At 38.3% G+C, this 26,563-nt stretch overlaps 1 protein-coding gene across 2 annotated transcripts in view; it reads left to right on the top strand.

Moving 5' to 3' along the window:
- Window positions 1-26,563, top strand: part of GRID2 (glutamate ionotropic receptor delta type subunit 2) — a 1,094,955-nt gene that overhangs the window by 696,476 nt on the left and 371,916 nt on the right. For both annotated transcript variants that reach the window (XM_089526112.1, XM_089526113.1), the window contains exon 5: window positions 13,046-13,099. In XM_089526112.1, the coding sequence (XP_089382238.1) occupies window positions 13,046-13,099 (54 nt within the window). The remainder of the gene's footprint in view (window positions 1-13,045; window positions 13,100-26,563) is intronic.

Here is a 26,563-nt window from a genome sequence, read left to right as displayed (position 1 = left end):
GGTATCCATAGTGCAGATATGTGGTTAACATGTCAACAGTATAATAAAACAGCAACTGAGAGGAAAAAGAAAAAGACAGAGATACACTCCTGAGAATCCAGGCAGAAGCCCTGGAGGGAACTGAATGAAACTCTTCTGATTCTTAACTTTGCATCAAACAATGCATTTTTTTTTCTTTCATTCTCTTGCTTCCAAGTTAGCTAAACCAGCCTTCATCTTCTTGATTTCATTCTCCTACTGTTCCTGAGAGCATACACCCAGCCTTTTTCTTGGGCCACAGGCAAATAGGCAGACAAGTAAAGTTTCTGTTGTACAGCTGGATTCCTCTATTTTGTTTTGCTTGATCTCAGATCTGTTTGCCTCACAGATCGTTTCATTGAATTGATGTCCGAATCTCATCTCTGGCAACTGTTCTGCCTTTAGGGAAAAAGAAGGTGTCGATTGATACAAGTACAAAGAACGGACAATGACCCACTCATTGGTCTGTGAGATAACATAGGCTTCAACTACATTTGCTAGTGGTTCTGGAACAAAAGATGCTTAATGATCTTCCAATTGGAAAGGCTGAGCTTGGTTTGCAAGCAAAGGGGCATTTGTTGCAACAACACAGAGAGTAGGTGTTTAGATAAAGGTTATTTCAGCATTTTAAACCCTCCTTCTCTGCTATGGAGGAAAAAAACAACAACAGACAGGTGCATATCTGACTACATTTTGATAACCTGTGCCTCTTTGTCAAGCAATACTAACATAGTGAGTTCTGTGATGTTGTGTGGTTGCTGTGTTGTGTTGAAAAGAAATTGATTCTTCTCAAAAAATAAAGGGAAATTTTTATTCCAAACAATGCTCAGATCATATCACACACTGTTGTAAAGGAAAAGGCATATCAGTTGCTACTGTGTGCCCTATGATGTTGTCACAGTTTTGTAATCTGGCCTGTGTCAGAGCCATTCAGTATTTCTGGCATGACAAAACATTGACATTGTTTTTCTGAGGCTTACTATTTTGAACAGACAACTGCAGCCTGTAGCAAAGTTGTAACGAATGTGGGTTTAGCAACTTAGCCCAAGAACAGGGATTCTTTTGGGGGTTGGACTGAGAGGACTGTGGAGCAACAGTTGTGAAATGACAATTTGGTCTCAACACTGATATCTTTGGATGGGCAAATGTAATACATAAATATTACTCCACATACACATGATGCTTAGCTACTAAACCTGATAAGCTCTCAGATATTTGAAAACTCTGGACTGAAGAGTCAAAGGGGTAGAGTTCAATGGCAACATCCTGAAATAGTAGAAAAGACTTCAACTTCAAGATGTCTCAGTGGACAAAGTAGAGTTATCACTCGTTGTTGTGATGCTTGGGACTCGCATGTGTGATAGCTACACCCTACTTAGCCACCAACTGTGCACAACTCTGACACAAAGCATAAGCAGACCCACCATGATGTATGAGTCTGGACAATTGGACAATTACATGGAGGAACTGAGGACACATATGCTGACTCCTTACCTTTGTTTCCTATGTTTGTGAGCAAAGGTTCTCATAAAGTCATGGGCAAGAAAATATTATATATGGCGCGGTACAGACTGCCAAAAAAGGGCGGCCTGCTGGTGCTTGTTTTTCCGCCAGAGGGAAGTCTCAGCAACCAAATCACGAGGCTTCCCGCCGGCAGAAAAAGAACCCACAAAAAGCGGGTTCTTTTGAAACTGTGGCAGCGGTGTAACAAGTGCACCAATGGCTATAAAAATAACAAAATGTCATTGACAACTAAAAGACTAACAAGGTGGATTTTCCATAAACTTTTGTGGATGCCAATGTACTTTATTATGTTATAGACTGGGCACCCTATTTGGCATAATTATTTTGCAAATTTAAGGCCCTGAAATGAGTTGTGAGATTGCATGTGTACTCTAGTACAGAGTTCAAAAAGGGAAAACCAATGATAACATTAGAAGCTAAATGTCTATATTATTGTATTGTTCTTTTAATGTTGTGAGCCACTCTGGGTTCCAGTTCTGGGAAAATGTGGGATATAAATAGATATAATAAAATAATAATAACTAGTAGCACATGCTTGAGACACCAGACCTTACCACACAGGGCTCCTGAGACGCAATGAGAATGGTCCAAAAGGTCACTCATTCCGTTCCATTCCCAATCTGCCCCAGAGCACTGCAATTTTTAAGAACTGTTGTGAACAGTTCTCAAAAATCACCCCCTCTGGGATGGATTGGGAACAGAATGAGTGAGGGACTTCTGTGTGCAGTAAAATGTATTTCCCACTCATTCCTTACTCTTTCCAGGCCACTTCCGTTCCATTCTCGTCGTGTTCTATGGAGTCCAGGTGTGGTAAGGATCTCCATTTCTGGGCATGGAAACAGCCATACCAAAATAGCCATATAACCAGTCTTAGAAAGACTTAAGTCCTTAGAACAACCTAGATATATGTCATTACCAGACTCATCTGAGTAATGCCCAATGACATATAACTAGATGTAGAGTTCTGGCATCCCACAGCTTGTGTAAACAAGGCACACTAAGAGTTTATCTCCTAAAGCAACAGGTGAAGTAGAAAGAGTCACTGGCAGGAAGCCATATCTAACCCAATATTTCTCCCTAAATGGAATAAATTAATGTGTGCTATGGAAATTTGTCTATAAATAAATAAATGATGGTAGCGGAGAGTATAAAAGCTTGTCTATGAGAGACAGAGGAAACCAGTTTGCCACTGCTTCAACTATGTAAAAACACAGCTGTTCCTAACAGCTGCTCTTAAAATGCTGGTCCTAGGTTGAGTATCAGACACTTAAAATGTTGGGGAGAGAGAGAGAGAGATTCTCCTCACTAGACAATATACTAGCCTCATCTGATAGATAAAGGCTTGTTATAGATATGTAACATATATCTGTTTAGATTTCAATAAAATTCCTCAACTGATGATATTGTATGATTCCTTACCAGTATAGATGCAATGCAGTGTAGTGCAGTGCCTGTTTTATGAAAGAAACAGCAGATGCCTTAATTTTCAATATGTGGCTGAAGTTTTAAGGTGATATTTCTGTACATGGCATGGTTTCCTTCACAGAAGCCTATTAGCACTGTATAACAAGTGGCAGCTTTTGTTAGGCCTCACCTGGAATACTGTGTCCAGTTCTGAGTACAACAATTCAAAAAGGATGTTGACAAGATGGAGCATGTGCAAAGGAGGGCAACTAAAATGGTAAAGGGTCTGGAAACCATGCCCTATATGAGGAGTGACTTAGGGAGCTGGATATGTTTAGCTTGGAGAAGAAATGGGTCATATGATAGCCCTGTTTATTTGAAGTGATGTCATATTCAGGATGGAGCAAGCTTGTTTCTGCTTCTTCAGAGAATAGGACCCAGAACAATGGATACAGGAAAAAAGAGTCCACCTCAACATTAGGAGGAATTTCCTGACAGTAAGAGCTGTTTGACAGTAGAACACACTCCCTCAGAGTGGAGTAGAGTCTCCTGCTTTGGAGGTTTTTAAACAGACTGGATGGCCATCTGTTAGGAGTGCTTTGCTTGTGAGTTCCTGCATGGCAGGGGGTTGGACTAGATGGCCTTTGTGGTCTCTTCCAACTCTATGATTCTATAAATAAAGGTTAATAATAAAAATAATAACAACAACAACAATAATAATAATATATTATAGCATTGTGCCAGGTGTTTAAATTTAAGTATATGTGTCTCATATCTCAGAGTACTTATGAGGTATGTTAATATTAGCCTGCCTGTTTCATCAATACCATTGTTTATGAATTTGGAACCTTAGGTGACCAAGATGATAGACTTAGGGGAAGTCCACATAGAAACAGACTAGCTAACATATGGCAATGGATCTGCAGATCTCTCATATAAAGAGATGGGGTGGAAGAACTATGCGATCCAGACAGCTAATAAGGCATTGTCTAGGAAATAATATGATATTATGGTTCCATGTTAGCCACTCAGTTTTGTCTTGGTGACCATGAAGAAAAATCTAAAGTAAAGCAGTGCTTCCTTCCCTCAGAATAGTTTTAAAAATTCTGCCTCAATTCAGAGCCTTCCAAATTATCCCCAGCATTGGTGGATGGGCACATTTTGCAGAAGGCATATTTCTCAGAAAATGCCATCTCAGTCCCTGTTTTGGTTCAGTCTTATAGGAGAGAAAAGTAATGTAATGTTTAGATGTTTAAGGCTGGTAAATATGCCTCAGTGCTATATTTTCTTTTGGTTAATGGTGCCTGTTTGACTAATTGGTGGTTAACCCTAAATCTAGCTGCAAAAAGTAGAACACACTAAACTTGTCTCAAGCATTTTGTCTTGTTTATTACTTCTAGATTTTCTAACCTGCATTTTCTGTCCAAATGGCACTCAGAGTAAAATGTGTCCCTGCACAGCCTACTATCCCCCTGGGCTTTGTTGCAAACCTAGTACTGCAGACATTCTATAAAAATGCTAACGTTGGCATACACTGAAGAGAGCTGATAAAATAGAGTGTAACCACTAGGAATGGCAGCACATTATATTGCTTAGGGGTATTATTCTGCTAAATAGCTAGGTCTTCACTGCAGATACTTTGGATTTTTTAAAAAAATGTTTACTTTTTTCTTAGAAATGAGAAAAGCTTCTAAACTGGCAGCATGGCTGGCTGGCTTGCTTGAGATTGTCTTACTGTTAGTCTGTTTGAAGATTTGAGAGTGAATGACAGAAGAAAATGCTGATAAATTGTTAGACTCTTCCAAACATTCAGGAGTTTTGGAGTTCCTGCCAGTGACAGATGGTTTCTCTTCACTCATCTCTTTGCTTCTTGACAGCATTTTCCTGTGCTCTACAAAATCTCTCCAATGTGCATGCTGTAGAAAAATACTAATCTGCTTCCCTGCTCCATCCTCTTTTGTGCTCATTTGTTGACTGGCAACCAAATCTAACAGAGTGCAAAGACATCTTCACAGTGCAGTGTGGCAATCTCTTTCACTGGTGAAATAGAAAAACCACTACTCCCTGGGCTTAAGAAAAAAAAAATCTAATCAACTGTGTCTTTAGGATCTTGGTCAGCAGCAGTTTTTCACATTTAGGTCAGGGCTGGTAGCCCACTGGTTGTGGCACAAACCCATTTCAACAAATGTTTTTCTTCTATAGCCTTATTTTATATCTGAATGGAGGACACTTCACAGGTTGGATGGGCAGAAGTAGCCTAGAGACCTCCAGCTATGCCTGTTCACAGATTTTGGACTAGTAAAGTTAAATCACTGAAATAAAGTATTGTGTGCACAAAAGGAGATCATGGTGCATCTGTTGAACTCCTCCACATGAAAGCTACACTGGACAAAAGGTTCTGATGATAGTTTTAGAAAATTATAAGGTTCAGGCTTGAAATGTGAAAAGTTTTGCATTTCACATACATATTTAAAGATGACATAGGTAGGTATAGTAGGTAGGTAGGTAGTTCTATAGATAGACATCTATGCTGTTTGGTTTTATTAATCAGTTGTATATCTGAAGAAGCTCCTTTGGAACAATACTGAGGAGAGGGCCTTTGTTTAGCATGGTTGTGTATAGTTTGTTTTTGTTGTGTGCCTTCAAGTCATTTCTGACTTATGGCAACCCTCATCGAAGCTATCATGGGATTTTCTTGGCAAGATTTGTTCAGAGGAGGTTTGCTATTGCCTTCCCCTGAGGCTGAGAGCATGTGACTACTTGCCTAAGGTCACCCAGTGGGTTTCATGGACAAGTTATAGTACAGAGATATTATTTTTAACTTTTTCATTCCAGAGGAACTTAATTCTGTATCCTGTTTTTCAAATAATCAGAGGGCTTTTGCTTTTTAACGCATCAGTACCTGTGTTAAGAGTAAGACTGATCTTTGATAACTGAATCATAAGGCAACTGCTATTTCTTCTTATCGTTCTGTGTCTCTCACACACATTTGGAGGAAGTACAGATGTGAAAACACCTACTCAATTTCATTACATTTCTCCAGATCCTATTCACATTTTCTTTGCATCTCTGTTTCATGTCAGATTGTGAAATTTGGCTTTTTACTCCAGCATGAAAATGTATATGGTTTTTGATATGATGTTTCCCTAACACATGCATTTTTCATAAACTTATTTTATGTGCATTAATTAAAATGGATTTGTGCAGATTTCTCAAATATAAGAATTTTTGTTGTGCATATTTATTTATAATATAATTAAAAGAAAAAGAAAAAAGTTACACATTTATAGATGTTTGATGCCACTTTAATTGTAATCCCATTGAAACTTGGGATTTGTAGTTTGATGGGATGTATAATGCTCTGCTTGAGAGTTCTAGAGCCTTCCTTTGAACTACATCATGAGAGCTCTCTACCAGAAAAATCTTAGTACTTCATCAATCTACAAATCCTAGAATTCCATAGACAAAACTATGGCAGTTTAAATGGTACCAAACTGCTATATTAATTACTCTCACAGAGAAGAAATAGGATAAATTTTCCATTTCCAGGAGAAAGTTGCAGTAACTTGCCTAGCATGCTTGCAACACTTCTAGGTAAGTCATGGGCATACGAGTATCTGCTAATATATCAGTTTTCCTCATGAAAAGTATGGTAGAAAATAATATTCATACCCTTATGTGATTAAAAATCAAATTGGAAAACTCGCAGTATATCTTCATCTTGAAGATGCCAAACACATATTTGGTAGTTAAGTGAAATGATTTCTTTTTCATTTCCACAGAGATTTCAAGCTACTCCTGCAGAGTCTGATATGCCTTTAGGCCTTTTAAGTTAATTTCTAAAGCAAAATGCTTAAGCATGTTTGAAAATCATTCATATTTTCATAAGGATTTATGGAATGGCTTTGCTAGGGGTTAATGCTGTTTCATGTAATATTCTAGGGAATAGATTACTGGATTTATATGCATTTCCAGCACCCATTAGGAATTCTTTCTATATTTTAGCTCCATTTCTGCTCCTGTTTTATTTTTTCAGTCCAAGATGTGAGTTACATAAACAATACTATCACAGGCATTCTGTTTCATATGGAAATTATCAGTTTATCTCTCCTTTTTATGTGGGCAGAATACTACTTGCTGTCACAAAGCCAACAATATAGACAGGTGAATTCCAAACATTCACAACTGTCTGAAGTGTGAGCCATTGAATTTCTGGATGCCTTTACATTTGTTCTGCCCAACAGAGTTTCTCATGCTATCTGTTTCTACATTTTGCCACGATTATTCTTCCCTGATTTGTGGCAGCTCGAGTAGTTAAGATGCTGACTCTGTTGACTGCAAGATTGGCAGGTTAGCAGTTTGAGGCCCAGGTGCTGCATGATGGGGTGAGCTCCTATCACTAGTCCCAGCTTCTGCCAGCGTAGCAATTGGGAAGCATGCAAGTAGATAAATATGCACAAGCTCAGTGGGAAGGTAAACAGTGTTCTGTGCAGTCATGCTGGCCACATGAGTAGTCTTTGGACAATGCTGGCTCTTCAGCTTAGCAATGGAAATGAGCAACTCCCCCTACAGTCAGACATGACTTGACAACCTTGTCAAAGGGGAATACCTTTACCTTCATTCTTTCTTGCCTTACAAAATTTTATAAAACTTAGGTGGGTAGCACTGAAATAGGCCCCTTATGTGCAACTTATTGTTTGTCTCATTTAATATTGAATACTTCAGAAAACTGCTAATGTTCACAATGTAGACATTAAACATTAAGTATAAGCCACATATATCTTCTCAACATTCCTTTTGGTAATAGATTCAGTAGCTGTGTGCCTGCAGTTAAAACTTACAGTCTCCTGGAAACCATGCCCTATGAGGAGTGACTTAGAGATCTGGGTATGTTTAGCCTGGAGAAAAGAAGAATAAGAATGATATGATAGCCCTGTTTAAATATTTGAAGGGTTGTCATATCGAGGATGGAGCAAGCTTGTTTTCTGCTTTTCCAGAGAATAGGTTCCAGGGCATTGGATTTAAACTACAGGAAGAGAGTCTACCTCAACATTAGGAAGAACTCTCTGACAGTAAGAGCTATTTGACAGTGGAACACACTCCCTCAGAGTGGTGGAATATCCTTCTTTGGTGGTTTTAAAACAGAGGCTGGACGTCCATCTGTCTGAGTGCTTTGATTGTGTATTCCTGCAAGGCAGCGGGCTGGACTGGATGGCCCTTGTGGTCTCTTCCAACTCTCTGATTCTTTGATTCTATGACTGTTTGATTCCATCAAAGAGGTGGTGTATCATCCAGATTCTGTGGTTGTATTCACATGTTATGATAAGCTATAGTTTTGTTAACCATGGTTTGTTGCTTAATCTGTTAATTTCATGGCAGATGATTAAACAGTTCATGGCCTGTCTTCTAGTTCATTTCTCTTTTCCCTGTTGTGTTAGGTGCTGTTTCAGCATGGATACCTAAGGTAACAAATCAGGCATAAGACATAGATGGTACTTTAAACATCACTACAAAACAAACAAACAAACAAACAAACAAACACCAGACTTTTTAAACCAACCACAGCTTCTAATTGTGATTTGCAATCAGTTATCAAAACATGAATTGTTTGCAGAGGCAATATCACAGGAGACTTAATTTCAACAAACCACACCATGGCTTAATCTTCATGATGGTTCCCAGGAGATCATTGGTTCTGTGGGAGCTCAAAGTTCTATGGTCTATAACCCACTAAGACTACCAACTAGAAAGCTACTGACAGTTGTTGGCACCCATACCATTGGTCAGTGAACTCACTTCAGGTTTAGTCCAAACTGTAAAGAAGCTATTATAGGTGTTGCCCTGGTAGCTCAGTGGTTAAATGCCAGTACTGCAGCTACAACGTTGTGAGTTTGATTCCAGGGCTCCAAGGTTGACTCAGCCTTCCATCCTTTTGTAGGTTGGTAAAATGAGTACCCAGCTTGTTGGGGCAATTGGCTTACAGATTGTAAACCACTTAGAAAGTTCTGGGCTGCATAAAAATGTATATGTTATTGCTATTGCTATTATTTGGGCATGACATAGTGGTTTAAGTACTGGAGACCAGCTCAGCCATGAAACCCACTAGTGAACTTGAGGAAGTCACATGCTCTGAGCCTCAAAGAAAAGCATTGGCAAACTTTCTCTGAACAAATCTTGCCAAGAAAACTCCATGATAGGTTTGCCTTAGGGTCACCATGTCAGAAATGACTTGAAGGCATGAAATAAACAATTCAACACCTTGGATAACTCCTTTAAAATTTGATCTAAAATCTGGAGAGATTTTTCCAACCCACTGACAAAGAGGCCACAAGCTCTGCTCCCCCCCCCCCCCCCAGTGACATAAATTGTACAGTTGTTTATTTTGATTTAAGGAATATTTGAAAATATTAGCATCTGTATATGAAATAGATTGTCCTACCTCATCCTTCGTCTGAGGCACCAAAAATGACTTGGACAAGGTTTTCCAGTTGAGAGTTGTTTCCAACTTGTCCTGCTTTGTCTAATCTATTTCAGCTTTTATGCTCTTAAATATATACTCTCAGGTAAATAGTTCTGGACTCTGAAAGGCCATGTTTTATACTATGAATCTGTTATCTTTACTGTATTGATGACTATTTAAATTCCAGACATGGCTGGTGTTGGAATATGGGAATGAGTGTTTCATCAGGGAGAAATGAAAGTGCCTGACATATTACTAGGAGCTCTACCACTAGGAGGAATGAGTCATCTGCCTCAGCCACCAGATGCTATAACATTTCCTAATGATTTCCCCAAACCCCATGCCATTCCCTTTTGTACCAGACTGCCCTTGGCATCCTAAACCAGCTTATCTTTTTCAAGTATTGTGATAATTGTTATCCCATCCCATGTTATCCCGTCCCATCACCAGTGTTAAAAAATAATTATTATCTTTGGATGGGTTTGGGAGTGGGGGCAATATTATCAGACAGCAAACGATGTAGTCTTGGGGAGCAGATATCCAGAGCCCTTTACAGGATGGAGGTGGCTCTTTGAAGCCATTCCACTGGCTTATTGCTATCCTGTTAAAGCCAACATTATATCAGAGCAGCTCTTACACTCTTGTGTGAACCTTCATGCAAATTACAAGAATTTAGCAATGGTGAAATGTTCTGTACTTCTCCAGCAACCCTCTCTATTCATTAGTGTAATCCCATTTGCTCTCCTGCCTCTCTGATCGTGTTGCAGTGGACTACTGAAATGAAGAAAACTGCAAGCTCAGGGGAGAGACAAGGGCACAGTGGAACGTTAGGTCATAAATGTAAAAGGCACGTCTTGTCCAAGTAATGACTGCTGCACTGACAGATAATTGGATCTAGTCTGTGTTAGCACTGACTTTGGATTTTTTTTTTGTAAAGCTCTTTTAATATAATAATGAATATGTAAACTTGTTCATAATAACAGCTGATCAAGGGAAATCTTAGGCCTGTGTCAGATTGTTCTCCTTATTATTATAATGAGCTAGATGAAGGAAGCTAGAGAGAAGGACAGTGAAATTGTAATGTTTTCCAGATCACTTCATATCAGATGTGATAAAAACAAAGTGTATGATTTATTATGTATGCAGGTGGGTTCCCCCCCCCCCTTCTTTCTCCTGCACCAGCCAGAGAGCTCTTGTGCTATTTATTTATTTATTTATTTATTGAATACATACAAACATGAGCACAATCAATAAAGAAATGTGAGAAAGAAAGATAAGAATATTGAATCTCTAATGCACATACACACTCAAGCACACATCTAAAATCTGGAGCAGATATCCTGTGTACTCGATAATACTATGAAAAAATGGTGTGAAAAGTTACTTTTTAAAGGAAATCATTACTTTGTGCAGTTTTGGAAAGGTGATCCATTAAGGGACTGACTGCTATTGTTTACCTTTATCATTATAAGTTTTGTTTTGGATAGGGGTATCCATCTGAAATAGTGGAGTAATGCCCCAGATTTGGGGGGAAAATAAAAAAAATATCTCCCAAGTTCATCCAAAGGCACTTTGTTTCCTTAAAAGGAACAAGCAAAATTAATAAGTGAATGCCACATGTAACATAAAAAGATACTAAGTGAGTTATGAATGCATAACCCAAGATTACACTTTTGTGATGATTTTATATTCATGATTCCTATGTATTCCCTAGTTTAGAGGATACATAAAGAACGTGAAAGTCCCCCAATTCCCATTTACCAGGAAGAAAACACTCTCTGTCACTTGGGAAGCAGAGAGATAATACAGATACTTATATTAGATAGCAACCAATACCTAATGCAAGGTCATGCACAATGGAGTAATTGAAAATGGACTCAGTCAGGCAAACAGGATTGGATTTAGCTTAGTCTATAAGCCCATTGGTGTGTTTGCATGTATTGGAATACTTTATGTAAAGGAAGAGCAGCTGTGAATGGCCACCCTCATACACAGAATTTATTCTTCCATCTGCAAATATAGTCAAACAAACAAACAAACAAAAAAGTAGAAACATATAGCATGATAAAGGCCATCCATATACTTCACACCTCTAGTGCATCAGTTGCTCTATCTTCACATTATGAAAAAATTGAATGGAATAATGAGGTATACATTTTAAGGCAAATGCAATGATGGTATGTGATCTCTTAACATATAGGCTGGTTTTGCATCCATTAGTTGGTGGATTCTGGTCAAACCCGAATTACTTAAATTGTTGGAGTAATTTTCCAATTTGTGTTTGAGATGCAAAACAGAAGGCAAAGAATGAAGAAGGACTGTTGTTTTCATGCATTTTTTCTCTCCTTCTTAGAGATCTTTTGTCCCTTTTGGACAAAAGAATTTTGGACTAGAATGAAACTTGATCCAATCCAGCAGAGCTCTTCTTATGTTATGTGTACACATTGTGTGAATAGGTCATTTCCCCCCAACTGCTTGTCCCAGTCTTAAGATGTAAAGTGGTTTTATATCTTAGAAAGTGCATAAGACCTACCATCTGATTTGTATCCACACAAGCATTGAGCACTAGACACCTGTCCACCAATCAGATGGTAGATTCTTTGTTTCTATATTATATGTAAAAACAGTCTACATGTTAACAGTATATGTTAAGCCTGGAAAAAATGATTGGGACAAATGGTTCATTCAAAATTTTGGTAAGTTTTCTGAAAATGAACTGAAATAAAGTGTTTGCCCATCTGCATTCCCCAAATTGGGGCAGATATTTCTAACATGAAGATGACTATGTTATACTTCCATACCCTATATCATTTACAGAGGAGGATCTTGTATCACGGACCCTGGAACAGAAAGGATGGGAGACCTGAGTCCCTCCTATGGCTAAGCTTGGGGGACTGAGCCCCCCAAAATGAATAATTGTACCTCTGAGGAAATACCAATCATAAGTTCATCTATTCTTCCTATATTTGCATCACTTAATAGGGTCTTATATATTTTCCCCTTTCCTTGATGTGTTAATTGTATGCTTTAAACAATTTTATATCATTTCATTCATTATTTGCCACTTATTGGCCCTAATTTATTTATTTTTTCGAAATTGGGAGACATTCCTCCTGTGTGATATCTGTCAATCAGATTCATTCAGAGGTGCCTTCCATCTTAAAGAGACAGAAGCATGTTTCCCAAATGTCAAACTAAGGAAGAAGGGGGAATGAACAAGCCATAGTGAGTGTGCTTTAATAGCAGCTTTAAGAGATAGAGAGAACACGGCCTGAAGCATGACACTCTTACTGTTTTCCAGCATACCACCCAGCATTAAAGCTCTTTTGGGCTTGTCCTTAAAAACTGAAATGAATGCAAAGGGACCTATTCTTCTTTTCAGTGCTGGAAGTTCACTATACCCCTATGTTTTAATTAGCAAGCCAAACAATAATCCAAATGCTTTGGCAGCATTTTTCTCAAAGGGACTCTCAGTCTCAATTGAACAGAAATATCTTCGCAGAGCTGGTGCTTTTTACATTTTTCATTTTAATTTTATCTCTCTGCTGCCTGATCATTTGTGGACAAATATTTATATAAACTAGGCATTGCCATTCATATAGCTAAGATGACTGATGGCTGGTTTGTTTTCTGTTTCAGGTCGTGGAAGCCAATTTGGTTGCTTTTGACTGTCACTGGATCATTATAAATGAGGTAACTGTCAGCCCAATGTTGAATCCTGTTTTCATCCATAGTGAGAGTGTGCAGACTGGCCTTGCCAGCAAGAAACAGCAATAGCAATAAAGCTCAGACACATGGTTGGGTGGGAAAGATGTTTTAATAAGGGGGAGTGGGAAGAAATGAAATGAATTGCTTCCCCTGCTGGGTGTAGCTGAAGAGTTTTTGCAGTTCCCTTTACTGGACCTGCTAATTTTTTGAGACATTTGAAGTAAAAGTTAGCAGCAAACCATGAAAACTTTGTTAAAGCAAAGACAATTCTTTTTTGTAAGCATAGTGAATCCTTCTCAGTTTTGCTGCTTGATTCCCTTCTCTTCTCTTAATGAATGGCTTGTACAATTATCCCTGAATATATTTTTTTCAACCTGAGACAGAGTAGCAAGTGCCTATACCTAACCCAACTCCCCAATGCATTATGCTCTAAATTAGCCAAGTTATTTATACATGAACCTACACATACACACAAGCGTGTGTGCACACACACTTCTTGCATTTGCCCCTTCTTGGTAGTAAAATTTAATCACAGTAAATAATAAATTGCTAATTTTTCATTATATTAAAAAACGGATGCCTTGGTCGACCTAATGGCAGAGATGGTTTAGTGCAGGCATGAGAAAGCTGTGTTTCAACGAGTGGGATTGTTAAATCTGGATAATTCCTATGAGCTCACAGGCCAGCTTGTAAACAAATGTCTTTGTAAACCACATGTACATTTCTAGTGCTCAAAGGTCTAGGTTCTAGATGAAAAAGAAGGACTTAGATTCTATGGTTGTGTAAGTCTTAGCAATTAAAGCTGAATATCTTTACAGTAAGATGGAGGAGACAGAGAACATAGCCTCCAGATATTCCAAGGAAATTCCATCAACCCTCACCAGGGACAGTACTGGCGATGATTGACCAGAACTGAATTCTGACTATCTGGAGATTCACACATTTCCCATCCCTGGTTTACAGAATATGAGAGGGCCAGTAAGTACCACTGTGTAATTTAGTGAGTTCTATCATTCTTTGAGATTTCCTTTCTCAAATTCAGATTCAGATTCAGATAAAGTATCTGATTCAGATACTTTAGCCTCACAATGGTTTTCTACCTGTGCTATAAATATTGCCTCAACATCATATACTAAAACTTCTTTCACTTACTTTAAATCTAGAGTTATGGTTGTGATATTAATATCTAGAACACAATACAAAACACAATGGGCTTGAACAGACAGGCCAAAATAAAGCTGCTTCGGGCCACTTTGGAGGTATGCTGTTTAAATGACACATGCATCTTAAGAGTCCAGAAGCTGTGCCAAAGCTGTGCTCCAGTCCTTAGGACTGTAGTGTGGCTTTGGTGCGGCTTCTGGCCTCTTAGGACATATGCAGCATTTAAACAGCATACCTCCAAAGTGACCCAAAGCAGCTTTATTTTGGCCTGGTATGTGCAGGCCCAATGATATTGCCAAGTCAAGTCCAACACATGATGTTAGTTTTAGTAGCTTTTCACATATTTTTCTCTCTAAATATCAATTTCCAATCAGTGGAAACTGCCAAAAGATACAGTTAAAACCATTTTTATTAGCTTGGAATATATAGTAGGGGAATATTATTAAATCAGCTCCATCTTTGAATAATGAAGCATTCAGTTGTAGGGGAGGGGGAAGTGGGTTATGCATTATGTCCACATTACCGGATCTTAATTAAATGAGAAGATAATTGGTCCCTAGTGTAGTATGTGCTGCACCTACTCTACCTGAATCTTCTGTATCAAGTATTGTTTTGAGAAATTATATGCATGCTCCTCGATCAGTTTTTGATTGCTGGAGACATCTGCTTTGATGTTTAATTATTAGATTGCCTTAATTGCACTACACTACAATAAATTACCTTAATCAGGGTCTATTGCCTTGTTTGTTTCTCAATTTAAATTTCAGCAGGAAACCTGAGTTTTAAAACAATTTCCTGCCTTATGGTGGGATCAGAATTTTAAAGAGTCTTTGGGGTAACACAAGCAGAATATCTAGAAGCCAGTTTCTGCAACTGCAAATTTCAGATTTTGCAACTAGAAATCTCCCATGCAAATTGAGTCAAATTTGTCTGCTAGTTTTTATCATAATTGGTCCCTAGTGTAGTATATCTTTGTTGTTGATGTTGTTGTTAATTACTCTTTCATGTTGTCCTTTTAAATTCTAAAAGATAAAAACAAACACGAGAAGATGAAAAACATAGTTATATAAACAGAAAAAAAGGACATCAGCATTAGACCTGTGGATATCAGATCTTCACTTGGTATTAAAATGAAAACAGTGTGGATATCAGGCAGGTCTTCTTAAGGAGGACATTTCAGAATTCAAATCATATAGCCTAATGGCTCTTAAAAATGTTGTCAGAACTTTTTTTAATGCTAGGAAAGAAATGAATTGAATCTTTTGGGCAAATATCCTACTAGGAAGAGATTAAGAGCACAGACTACAGACTGTGGGGAGTAAGTGGGAATTGTACTGAATAAGTCTCACTTTAGGCATTTGCAATGTCCTACAGGCCAGCTGTTCTATATCTGAAAATCTGTCACCAAGGATACAGCCTAGTAAGTTTGACTTGGTGGAGGATGGTAAAGACAAATACTTGTTGTTGACAAGTCTTCTATTAAAATATCGAAAAAGAAAAGGGAAACTATCCTTGGCCACTCATCTGTAAAATAAATTAAGATAATACAACCAATCCCTTAAATCTGAAAACTCACATATCAAATCTTAAAAACATAGATATTCTCTCTCAATTTTCTAGAGGAGTGCAGTAGTCCTGAAAAAATGGAGAGGGGAAGTATCAGCTAGTGCTAATTTTAACAGCACAACATATTTATGTGTTACTGGTATATCTCATAGTTTCTCTAAGGAGCTAAAGGCAACAATATATCACTTCCTCTACTGCACATGCATTTCCTTCTTTAAAAAATCATTGTGAAAACCATTTGGGATAGGTTAGGATGAGAGATAAAAATTGGCTCACATGCACACAATGAGTGTGCCACAGAAGTAGAGATAGCCATAGAAGGGCATGTGGAGATTATCTTGTTTGTTAGCAAGTTCATGTGGAAATGGCGTGGGTCAATATGCTACAATTTCCTTAATTGATTTGTAGTTGGAAATGTTTTGCAAACCTCACAAAAGCTGATAAATCAAACTGGGAAGAATATAGAAAGTAGGCAGAATTCATATGCTTGTTTTCAGTCCTCTAGTTCAGGAATCAAGCACTTAAAGCAACATTTAACAGTTTTACTGATCACCAATTAATTTTTTTCTTTGCCAGCTACAAAAGCCAAAATTATTTTGTTACTAGCAAAATGAAACACAAATTTCAAGATTCTTACAAAACTTCACTGGTTATGGTAAAAATCCTTGGGGTTTTCTATAATTGAAACCACAAAAGCAGCTCTTGGTGTTTAAAAAATGAAGGAAGCTTGTTCATGCTTTTGTGTGTTGCCGATTCTTCTTAGAAAGGGGAATTTTAACGAGAACCTTTAAACCACAAAATATATTCCTGGGAGTACATATTTCCTACTCTTGATCTAGATACTTTGAACTTTTGTGGTTTAATTTGCTCACTTCAAGATGTAAAAATATTTGAAAAACTATTAAATGGTTTTATTGTCCATTGTCTGCTGTTTTAGGTAATGTGAGTATATCAGTACTCAGAAATGCTCTACAATAGGAAACCAAATTAACCACTTTTAAAAAAAGAATATCCCATTTATTTCTATATTAAAGGAAGTGTGACTGCTCCATTTCTCAAGAACCATCAATCATTTTATGTCCTCCCAAATCAATGCCAAATCAATGCAATGGGAGAATAGCAAATTGGTTGTTGGGTTTTGCTTTGATTTGTTGATTATTATTTTTTTGGTTAGACCTAAAAGCAAGTGAATTTTTTGCAGAGATTTGGAATATTATTCAGATGAACTCTTACACATACTTTCTCTTTTCACTTTTCCAAAAAACAAATGGACACCAAACAACCTGGTGGTGGAAATGAGGAAATTCAGCTGCATAGTGCACCAAATCAGTAGTCTATTTAAGTAATGGCTGATGACTGATATGTTAGTGGGTTGGTGAATCCACTCTGGATTTATGGATTGGTAAATCTACTCAGAACTGTAAAGCAGTTATCTATAGTGCAGATCTTTTTAGAATACAGAACTGAGCATCCTAGATACCTGTTTTAAACTTTAGACTAAAATCCAGAAAGATTTACTATCCTACTTATAATGAAAGACAGGAAATTATGCTTAAATAGGACAATGTTTTCCAGGAGGTCCTATTGCTATTTTTCCCCTCAAATTATTTTTAAAGAAAAAAAATTCAAGGGTAATCCCATCCAATCAGAATCTCAATCAATGACTAGAGGTCATATTCTGACCTAAACATCAAACTTAATTGTGTGATGAAATCACCAAAAGAATGCAAAAGGCAATGAGGGCAGTAGAAATTAAAATAATTTAAAGCATGATTTTCAGAAATGGAGACATGTTCATGGTTTTAGCTGTGCTGAAAACTTAGGGCAGCTCTGCACTTTTATTTCTCTTATCTTGGTTTACATAGCAACAACAGAGGCTTCACTTTCAAAAATCCATAAAGAAAACAGTAGTGAAAACAGAAGAACATAATTTGTTATATAATTTAATTGAAAGTGTTAATAAAGTAAAAACAATTAACTATAATCTATATACTCTAAACTGCTACAATTGCAAATCTGCTCAGTGCCCTCCATCTAATACCTCATTACAGTGACAGAATCTCTCTCTGTGTGTGAGAGAGAGAGTGTGTGTGTGTGTGTGTGTGTGTGTGTGTGTGTAAAGCATGCCTCCTTAAAGCTTTCATTGTGCTTATTTTTAGTTTCCAGATAGTGTTTGTAAAATCCACAATATGTCTTAGGGGCAGCACCCACCTAAAGGCACTTGGAAAGAAATAAAAGCTGTGAATTCTAATTAAAATGCACAAAAGTGCTGAATACCGAAGAAACAATGTTCTGTGCTTTTTGAAAGAGACAAATGATAAATGTTTGCACAGCTAAAAGTCAAAACTTCTTAGAAAATAGAACTTGGCAGTGTGGTGTGGTCATGTGACAATGATGTTTCACAGCACTAAATAACCTGACAGCTTCTCAGTTACTGCAGAGGCAAGCATACCAGTTTAGTTTTGTACTTCACAGAGTAGGAAACAGCCAACCCAAGACACTTTTTTGCCTGAGCAAACAAGATGTCCATTCTCTATTCTATTTAAAAAAGGCAACTGAATCTTACTTTAATATGGGCAAAGGCCATGTCTACTACTTATACTTGCTAGCTACTGTAGTCTTCCAAGAAATGGAGACAAACAGAATTCCAGCAGGAACAGGGGAGAAGTTTTCATTACTGGTGCTCATCTCACTTAGCCTCCACTTATGGATGGCCTTGGGTGAGGCTAGTTTGCACTGAGGACAGTTTTCCCATAATGTTGTCTATGCCTGATGAGACAGGATAATGACATGTTGTCCATAGGAGTAATAGGAAGAGTTCTCAGTAAACAGAAGAAATTTGTGCATCCTGACTATGACAGAACAGTTGTTATGGTCAAGATATGTGCTTACCTGGCCCTTTGATGAATGCACAGAGACACTTTGTATTTCAGCTATACAGCTACAGTGCTTTACTCACTTTCATACAAATGAACAGCAACCATTTAGTTATTTCCAGTAGTGTGAATCATGTAGCCCCCTCAGAAGTTGTGGAAGTACAACTTCAATCAGTCCTAGCCAACAGAGCTAATATTGAGCAATACTGGAGGTTACTGATTAGCAAAGTTGTATAGGTGCTCCTCATATTTATGGTACAATGTAAAGGGAAGAATATAGCAAGCTATCTTAAACTAAGGCCCCATACAGACAGGCCAAACTAAAGTTGTTTTGGGTCACTTTGGAGGTATGCTGTTTAAATGATGCATGCAACCTAAGAGTCCAGAAGCCGCACCAAAGCCACGCTCCAGTCCTTAAACAGCATACCTCCAAAGTGACCCAAAACAACTTTATTTTGGCCTGTCTGTATGGGACCATAGATAAGTTTCTTCAGTATTCAGAATCAGTATTATGTACATATATTGACTCAGCTTTCTTTGAAGTCATTCACACTGCAAAATTATAGCACTATGATTCCACTACCATTGCTATAGCAAAATCCTATGGAATCCTAGGACTTTCCATTTTGGCAGAGGTACTTTGAATTTTCAGAGAATTCTAGTGCCTCACGAGACTATAAACCCTAGGATTCAATAGGATGCAGCCATTGCAGTGAAAGCGGAATCATAGTGCTGTAATTCTGTAGTATGAAAGGACTCCAGTAGACTGGTCTTTCAGCATACCGTTGTGGACATTTGGAATGAAAAGTACGTGCACCATCACTGATCTATCACTCTTTCCCACACTTGGAAACACAGAGGCCTGTAGCCGTCTCCAGCTGTACCAGATTGGGTCTGTGGCAACCACACACTGTGGTCCTGATTTGGCCTTTCCAGGGCATGAAAAGGAGCCACAAAAAGTGGCTCTTTTTTGCACTTTGGAAAGGGTGTGATAGCTGTGGCACCACAGTTTTACCATGCTCCTTTGGTTCTGTGACATGTGGAGGCAGTGCCAGAAGAGTGCCATGATGCCATGTGCCATGTGGAGCAGTGAGCAGCATCATGCCACCCTGGGGGTGGAGTCGGGGCATATGTCATGTGGACACCACACGGCAACTCCAAGCCTAGGCCAACCTTTATGGCAGGTGGGCACAGCCCCACAATTAGGAGAAGGTTTAGACCCTTCTCTTCACTTTGATATATGAATCAAATGTCTGAAATTAAAAATGAAATTTCCTTTATCTCAGTCATGTCACACATTTTAGTTAGTGTCCTTTGTTTCATAGGGCATAATTATACTGGCTCATGCATTTGCTACATACCCAAGAAATTTCCGACATTAGCCAAATGCTCTTCATACCAACATACTCTCCTGGCAAATTACATAAACCTTTCACATCTAGATTTTCATTCTTGCTGTTTTTTGCTCTTTTGATCGAGTTTGAGCTTCACTGCTATGTCTTGTGGACTTTGCTGTTCACACTGACCATTGTATATAAAGAGAGATTTTTCATACAACACTTTCAGGGTATATAGTCCTTTGCAGAGTAATAGAAGAAGTGGTGTGGTTTCATTCTGAAGTACAGACACTCATCAATACAGGCAGCAAAGCCCTGTAAACCAAGGAATGTACCAAATCATTTTCAAAAGTTTTCATCTTCACTGTAGGAAATATTTTTGTACATCTACTGTAATAGGTAGACCACTTGACCATCAAGTATATAGGTAGACCATCAAGACCAGGCTACCTGAAATACCTTGCAGTCCAAGGCTCAAATAGATTTTAGATTAACAAGTTATTGAACAAACTTGCTTATTTTGACATCTGGACATCGTTTTCCGTGGTTCTCTCTCGGTGATGGCAGAGGGAAGTAGAGCAACTGAAAACAGGAAAAACTTATAGGGGCACTGAAGAAATGTTAGTGCAAGACAAGACAGCTGATTTAACTTGCTCTAAAAAAAGTAGCTAAATGGTAACTCAAATACTTTATGGTGCTGAAAGTTGAAGGGATATTGAGGGGACACTTTACAGGCTTTGGAAACTTTACAAAACAAATTCATTCAAAAACTTTATTCTCTCTTATCTGAAAACCTTCAGCATTTTTGCATACAGAAGCATCCGGTTGACATCAATTAAGACAGGAGTAGATTGTGTCCAGTTACAGATAGAGTTTATTGAATGTATAACATAGTACTCTACCAGCTCTGTGTCATAAAGGAATGACCAATAATCAACCCTAGAAGCTACATTTACCAAATTTCCTACATAATTATTGTGACAGAAACCATATCCAACTTCCCTCCACAGTACCAACCCTTGGGTTGCTATCAGCCATCTTGCTCTTTTCCACTTAGGAGCCTCTCCTGTTACTTGGGCCACAAACTGACTACTATTGTGGACAAATGACTGTGTTGATCAGGAGGTTCATTTTGGTAATGCATGACCAGTTGTCCTTGTTAATTGTTAAATTTCAATATTCACTCAGATATAAGTAAAAATAGTAAAGATCTATTATGAAACGAAAAAAATGAACACCTTTATTTTTGAATGGTTCCACACAAAGCAACACTTCTCCCTGAACTCCTTCCATATTCTCAGCTTTGAAAACCCTATTCAATTGCAACAAACTGCGTTCAGCATGCAAAAGTAGTTTATACTCAGTTAACTCAGCAGAACAGCAGGGAGAGGAGAGAAAGGAGCACAGTCTTGTCCTGCTTAGAAGACTTTGTTCTTCCACATTAATAATTTTTGTCATCTTGACCACACTCCTGCCCCTCACTCCTGGAACCTTCTTCCCCCACAAGCAAGAGCCATCACTTTTTTAACCAGCTTCAAAACGGAGTTGAAAACCATCCTGTTCAGAGAAGCCTTCCCAGGCATTGCATAATTGTCGTTTACTATTTGATGTTCTTTTGGTGCCTGTTTATCGAACCATTTCCTTTAATTGCTATGTACTGTATATGTATTATCCTACTTGAGAGTATGTATTTTCCCTGGAAGAAGATTAACCATCCATTATGAAGCCAAGCCCTCCCTCCAGTCCATCTGCCTTGGTCCAGGCCTCGGAGGTAGAGAGGAACTGCTGGACCTCTTACCCTTTCCCTCCACCACTCCCTTCTCCTTTTGTGTCATGTCTTTTTAGGTTGTAAGCCCGAGGGCAGGGAACCATCTAATTAAAAAGATTGTATGTACAGCGCTGTGTAAATTTACAGCCCTGGTGGCGCAGTGGTTAAATGCCTGTACTGCAGCCATTCACTCAAAACCACTAGGTTGCGAGTTCAAGACCAGCAAAAGGGCCCAAGCTTTACTCAGGCTTGCATCTTTCCGAGGTCGCTAAAAACCCAGACTGTTGGGGGCAAATTAGCTTACTTGCTGTTCACCGCTATGATCTTTGGAATAGTGGTATATAAATAAAACAAATTATTATTATTATTATTATTATTATTATTATTACAGTGCTTCAATAATAATAATAATAATAATAATAATAATAATAATAATAATGATGATGATGCTTGGCCATTTGTTTCCCAGTTTCATCTGTGAAATGTTGGCAGAACTAGACAAAGAGCCAGCATAGTGTAATGGCTTGAGTGTTGGACTATGACTCTGGAGATAAGGATTCAAATCCCAGCTCAGCCATGGAAACCCACTGGGTGACCTTGGCCAAGTCACATTCTCTCTGCCTCAGAGGAAGACAAAGCAAAAAACACCTCTGAACAAATCTTGCCAATAAAACCCCATGATAGGGTTACCATAAGTGGGAAATGACTTAAAGGCACACAACAACTGGGCACATGCACTGTACCTGAGGCCTAAATGTTAACCTCTTTCAATTAATTTTAGCAAGTGGTTTGTAATCCACAAAAGATCACAAAAAAAATTAATCTGTTCTTAAAGCTGTCCCCAACCCTTCTTTTACAATCCTTTTACAATTCTCTTTTACAACCCTCTTTTACAATTCTTAATGCAAACAAAATTTAAGAAGTGGCAGTCTTGCTTCTCTAAGTGCACATATCTTTCCATTTAAGATGATACCAATGGGTGTAGAGCTACATACATCTGCTTCAAGATCCATAGGGATATTGGCTTCTGATCTCATAGCTTGTTGGCCATTTGCTTCTTTCCATAGGTGCCAAAGCTATCTGCCATCTTATTTATGTGTCTGCTTTCACCATTGTGAATGCATGCTTACTCATATACATCTCTTCGTGGTTTGCTTACAGTTCTAATTCTGCCCACCAGCAGCAACACAAAAGGAGCAACAACAAATAATGAGATACAGTGAACATAGTCACCTTGTTTCCTATTGAATAAAAAAAAGGATTGTAAAAGAAGGGAGTTAATAAAATCCTCTGAAACTTGTCCCTCTAATTATATTGCAGGTATATTAAGAGAATGTAGATTTTGCAGAACATAGCAACTTTTCCTCCCTCTTGTAGCTAGTGAAATGATACAGACTAAACGATAAGATGGCCATGTAAGCTGAGCAAAGCCATTATATATGGTACATTAAGGATTAATCGACCAGAAATGCAGGATATTACACTGGACACAGCTGATGCCAGGTGTTGTTTTGTTTTGAGAAAAATCTATATTTCATAAAGAACATAAATAACAGAAGGCTTCAAAACTATATGACAGGCTATGAAGAAGAATAAAATAGGTTTAGTGTAGTCCAGAAGATTGATGTTTAAAATTCATGGCTCTCAGCATTTTATTTGCTCGGCCATTAAAGAAATAAAATAATAATAGCACTACACCTGATTCACTTGTTGTAGAAAAATTATGTATAGTGCTTTATACAACCTATAACTTTCTGTAATTTATCATAGCTTGTTGTACCCCCCATATTTTTTTCATAGATTAAAGTTAGGCCTGGTCTGACTGTTTGATTAGCTCATGCTGAACAGCTGCAATAACATTAACGCTTATCTTTAATTTCCGCACCTTTGTGTGGGTTATTTTACTACTGTGGTTGAAAAATTCAGACTTGGGTCACTGCATACACAATACCTGATTTAAGACTGAGAAACTCTCCCAAGCTTGTCTTCGACGAATGTAAAAATTACCCAATGGGTTTTTATTTTGTTTTGTTTTGTTTTAAAAAAAATCTGAAGGCTGTGGGGAAGAAGTCTGGCCTGCTCCTGAGCTTGTAAAAATGCCTGCCTGTCTCTGAGATGATAGATAGATAGATAGATAGATAGATAGATAGATAGATAGATAGATAGATAGATAGATAGATATTTTTGATCTGCTAGTTTTCTTCCATCCAAGTACCCCTTCCATTTCCATCTCTTCTCTTCAGTGTGTGGCCATGGAAATTGTCATCCACATTCCCCATTACACTGATGTGTCAGGACACAGGGAACCATGGAGAATGAAGCCTTTCCAAGGGCTAGTGCAATTGCTAGCATCTGTGATGTATCCTTATATTTATGGACTCTACTGCTAGAGCTGGCCACAGCAAGATCCATCTAGCAACAGTACTGTCTTGACAGCAGTGCCATTGTTTTGTGATATATCACCTTGCTATGATTTCGTAGGACCACAAACATTGTTAAATGAATCTGTCCCTGTCTGGCTGTACCATTAGGCAAGGCAAGGCAAGGCAAGGCAAGGCAAGGCAAGGCAAGGCAAGGCAAGGCAAGGCAAGGCAAGGCAAGGCAAAGCAGCTCCTCTTGAAGGAATCAGATGTCTCAGGAGATCTGAATATAAGCCTCCCAGATGATTCCAGATACCAAGCCATTGGTGTCAGGCTGTCTGGTTATTCTTTGATCTGTAAGGAGGCAAATAGGACCATAGAGAAAGAGCTGCTCTCAGCTCTGTCAGGGGAATCAAAGGAGGGTGTATTCCCATATGGAATGCACAGACATTTTCCTTCCATAGGAGACCAATGGCCACACTGAGGAGGAATAATGGGAGTTGTAGGCCAAAATATCCAAAGGGCCAAAAACTTCCCACCCTTGATTTAAATCTTTTCTCCTTGCCTCCATGTCATAACCTATACTGTACTTCCTCACACATGCTTCCACTCCCCCCAGTCTTATGATTCTGATGTTTCTACCTTTTAGTTCATTCCTTTATGAGCTGTAGCTGGAGGGACCTTTCCAGCTCATCACCCCAGGCTGTAGGTTGTCTTTGTTGCTAGCTTCCCTTCCTTGCCTTTTTCATCTGTGTAGGAAGGGAGGGCAAGGTAGACCATAAGGTAAATATCTTTTCCTTTGGTTTCCTCACATTTGCAGTTTGCATGAGACTTCAGTGTAAAACATCAGGAATCATGGTGTTTTTATTAACATAAGAATATGTCTCAAGGTGGCTTATAAATTATTAAAACACACAGGCACACACACACATTTAAACAATTTATAGATCTAAAAGCATTTTAAATTAAAAGTACAATCCATTAAAGCCCACCATTAAAGGCCCATCGCTCCCATTTCCTAAAAGTATGACAGAATAGGAAAGTTTGCATTTGCTGGCTCAAGGAAAGCAAGGAAAAAGCCATCCTAGCCTACTGAGGGAGGTAGTTCCAAAGTCTGGGAGCAGCCACAGGGAAGGCTCTCTCTCTTTCCCCATCAAATAAGCTTGAGAAGCTGGTGGGACAAAGTGAATGGTCTTTCCCAAAGTATTTAGCACACTAATGGCTCCCTGGGGCTTCATCTACACTGCAGAATTAATGCAGTTTGACATTGTTTTAACTGTCATGGCTCAATGGTATTGAATTCTGGGATTTTCACTTTTGTGAGATATTTGCAGTTTGTGACAGACTTTCACTGTCAGAGTGCTCTGGTGTCACAGCAAACTACCAATCCCTAAGATGATGTCATGACAGTAAAAATGTTGTCACCTGCATTAATTCTGTACTGCATTATTTCTGCAATGTGGCAATAGTCATAGTGAGGTAAAGTCCTTCAAACAGCCTGGACCCAAGCTGTTATTTGTTATTTATTTAGAAGATATTATTTATTACCGAAAAAACTGGGCATGTTTTGGCCTTAGGCTTTATTTGGTGGCTGTACAAAAAACACATAGAACAATACGCAATTGCATACACAATGGTATGAATTCATTACTATATTTGCACATTGGTGTGTGTGTGTGTGTGTGTGTGTGTGTGTGTAAAAGAAAAAGAAAGGGGGAAAAGAGAGATAGAGAATGCATGTGCAACCTCACTAAAATCAAGATTGCAGAAATTTGTGAATAAGGAACTCCACTACTATTTACTGGCAAAACTGAAAGCATATGAATAAAGACTGATGTATATGTGTGTGTTGTGAACTGATTTTATTTTTTAAAAAATAAATAAATCCAAGGTCCCATGACTGTTTCTGGGTTATAAGAAAGAGCTTGATGAAAAGTGGAAGATTTTATTAGAATGGGAGCTATTGAGTTTCTTTACTCAATCCTAACTGGGGCAAAGTTTTCAAATTTAATTTCGATTCTAGTTACTTTTAATGAACATCCCATGAAATAATGAGACCACACAGAGAACTTGGGATAAAATATGGGCAACTTTATTTAAACTACCTATTTAAAACTGTTTCTTGGGGTGGAATGCATTAAAAGGAGGGGAGGAACCTAATGTGGGACCATCTGATGCATTTGGTCTATCCTAGACCTTCTCCACAGCTTCACTTAGGCAAAACATTTGAGCCCCAAGGAGAATCCAAAAACTTGTTTTCTCCAATCCTCAACTGACCAACTGCTGGAAGACCTACCAGAGGATGCAACCACAAAGCTGCACAACTTCTGTAGAGAGCAAGATCCTCCATCCAGCCCCAAGTACAGCCTCCTTCATCAACC

The sequence above is a fragment of the Sceloporus occidentalis genome, unplaced genomic scaffold (assembly GCF_023333645.1).
Source record: "Sceloporus occidentalis isolate IW3139 unplaced genomic scaffold, rSceOcc1.0.p SCAF_5, whole genome shotgun sequence".
Taxonomy (NCBI): domain Eukaryota; kingdom Metazoa; phylum Chordata; class Lepidosauria; order Squamata; family Phrynosomatidae; genus Sceloporus; species Sceloporus occidentalis.
This window is presented reverse-complemented; position numbering and strand designations above follow the sequence as displayed.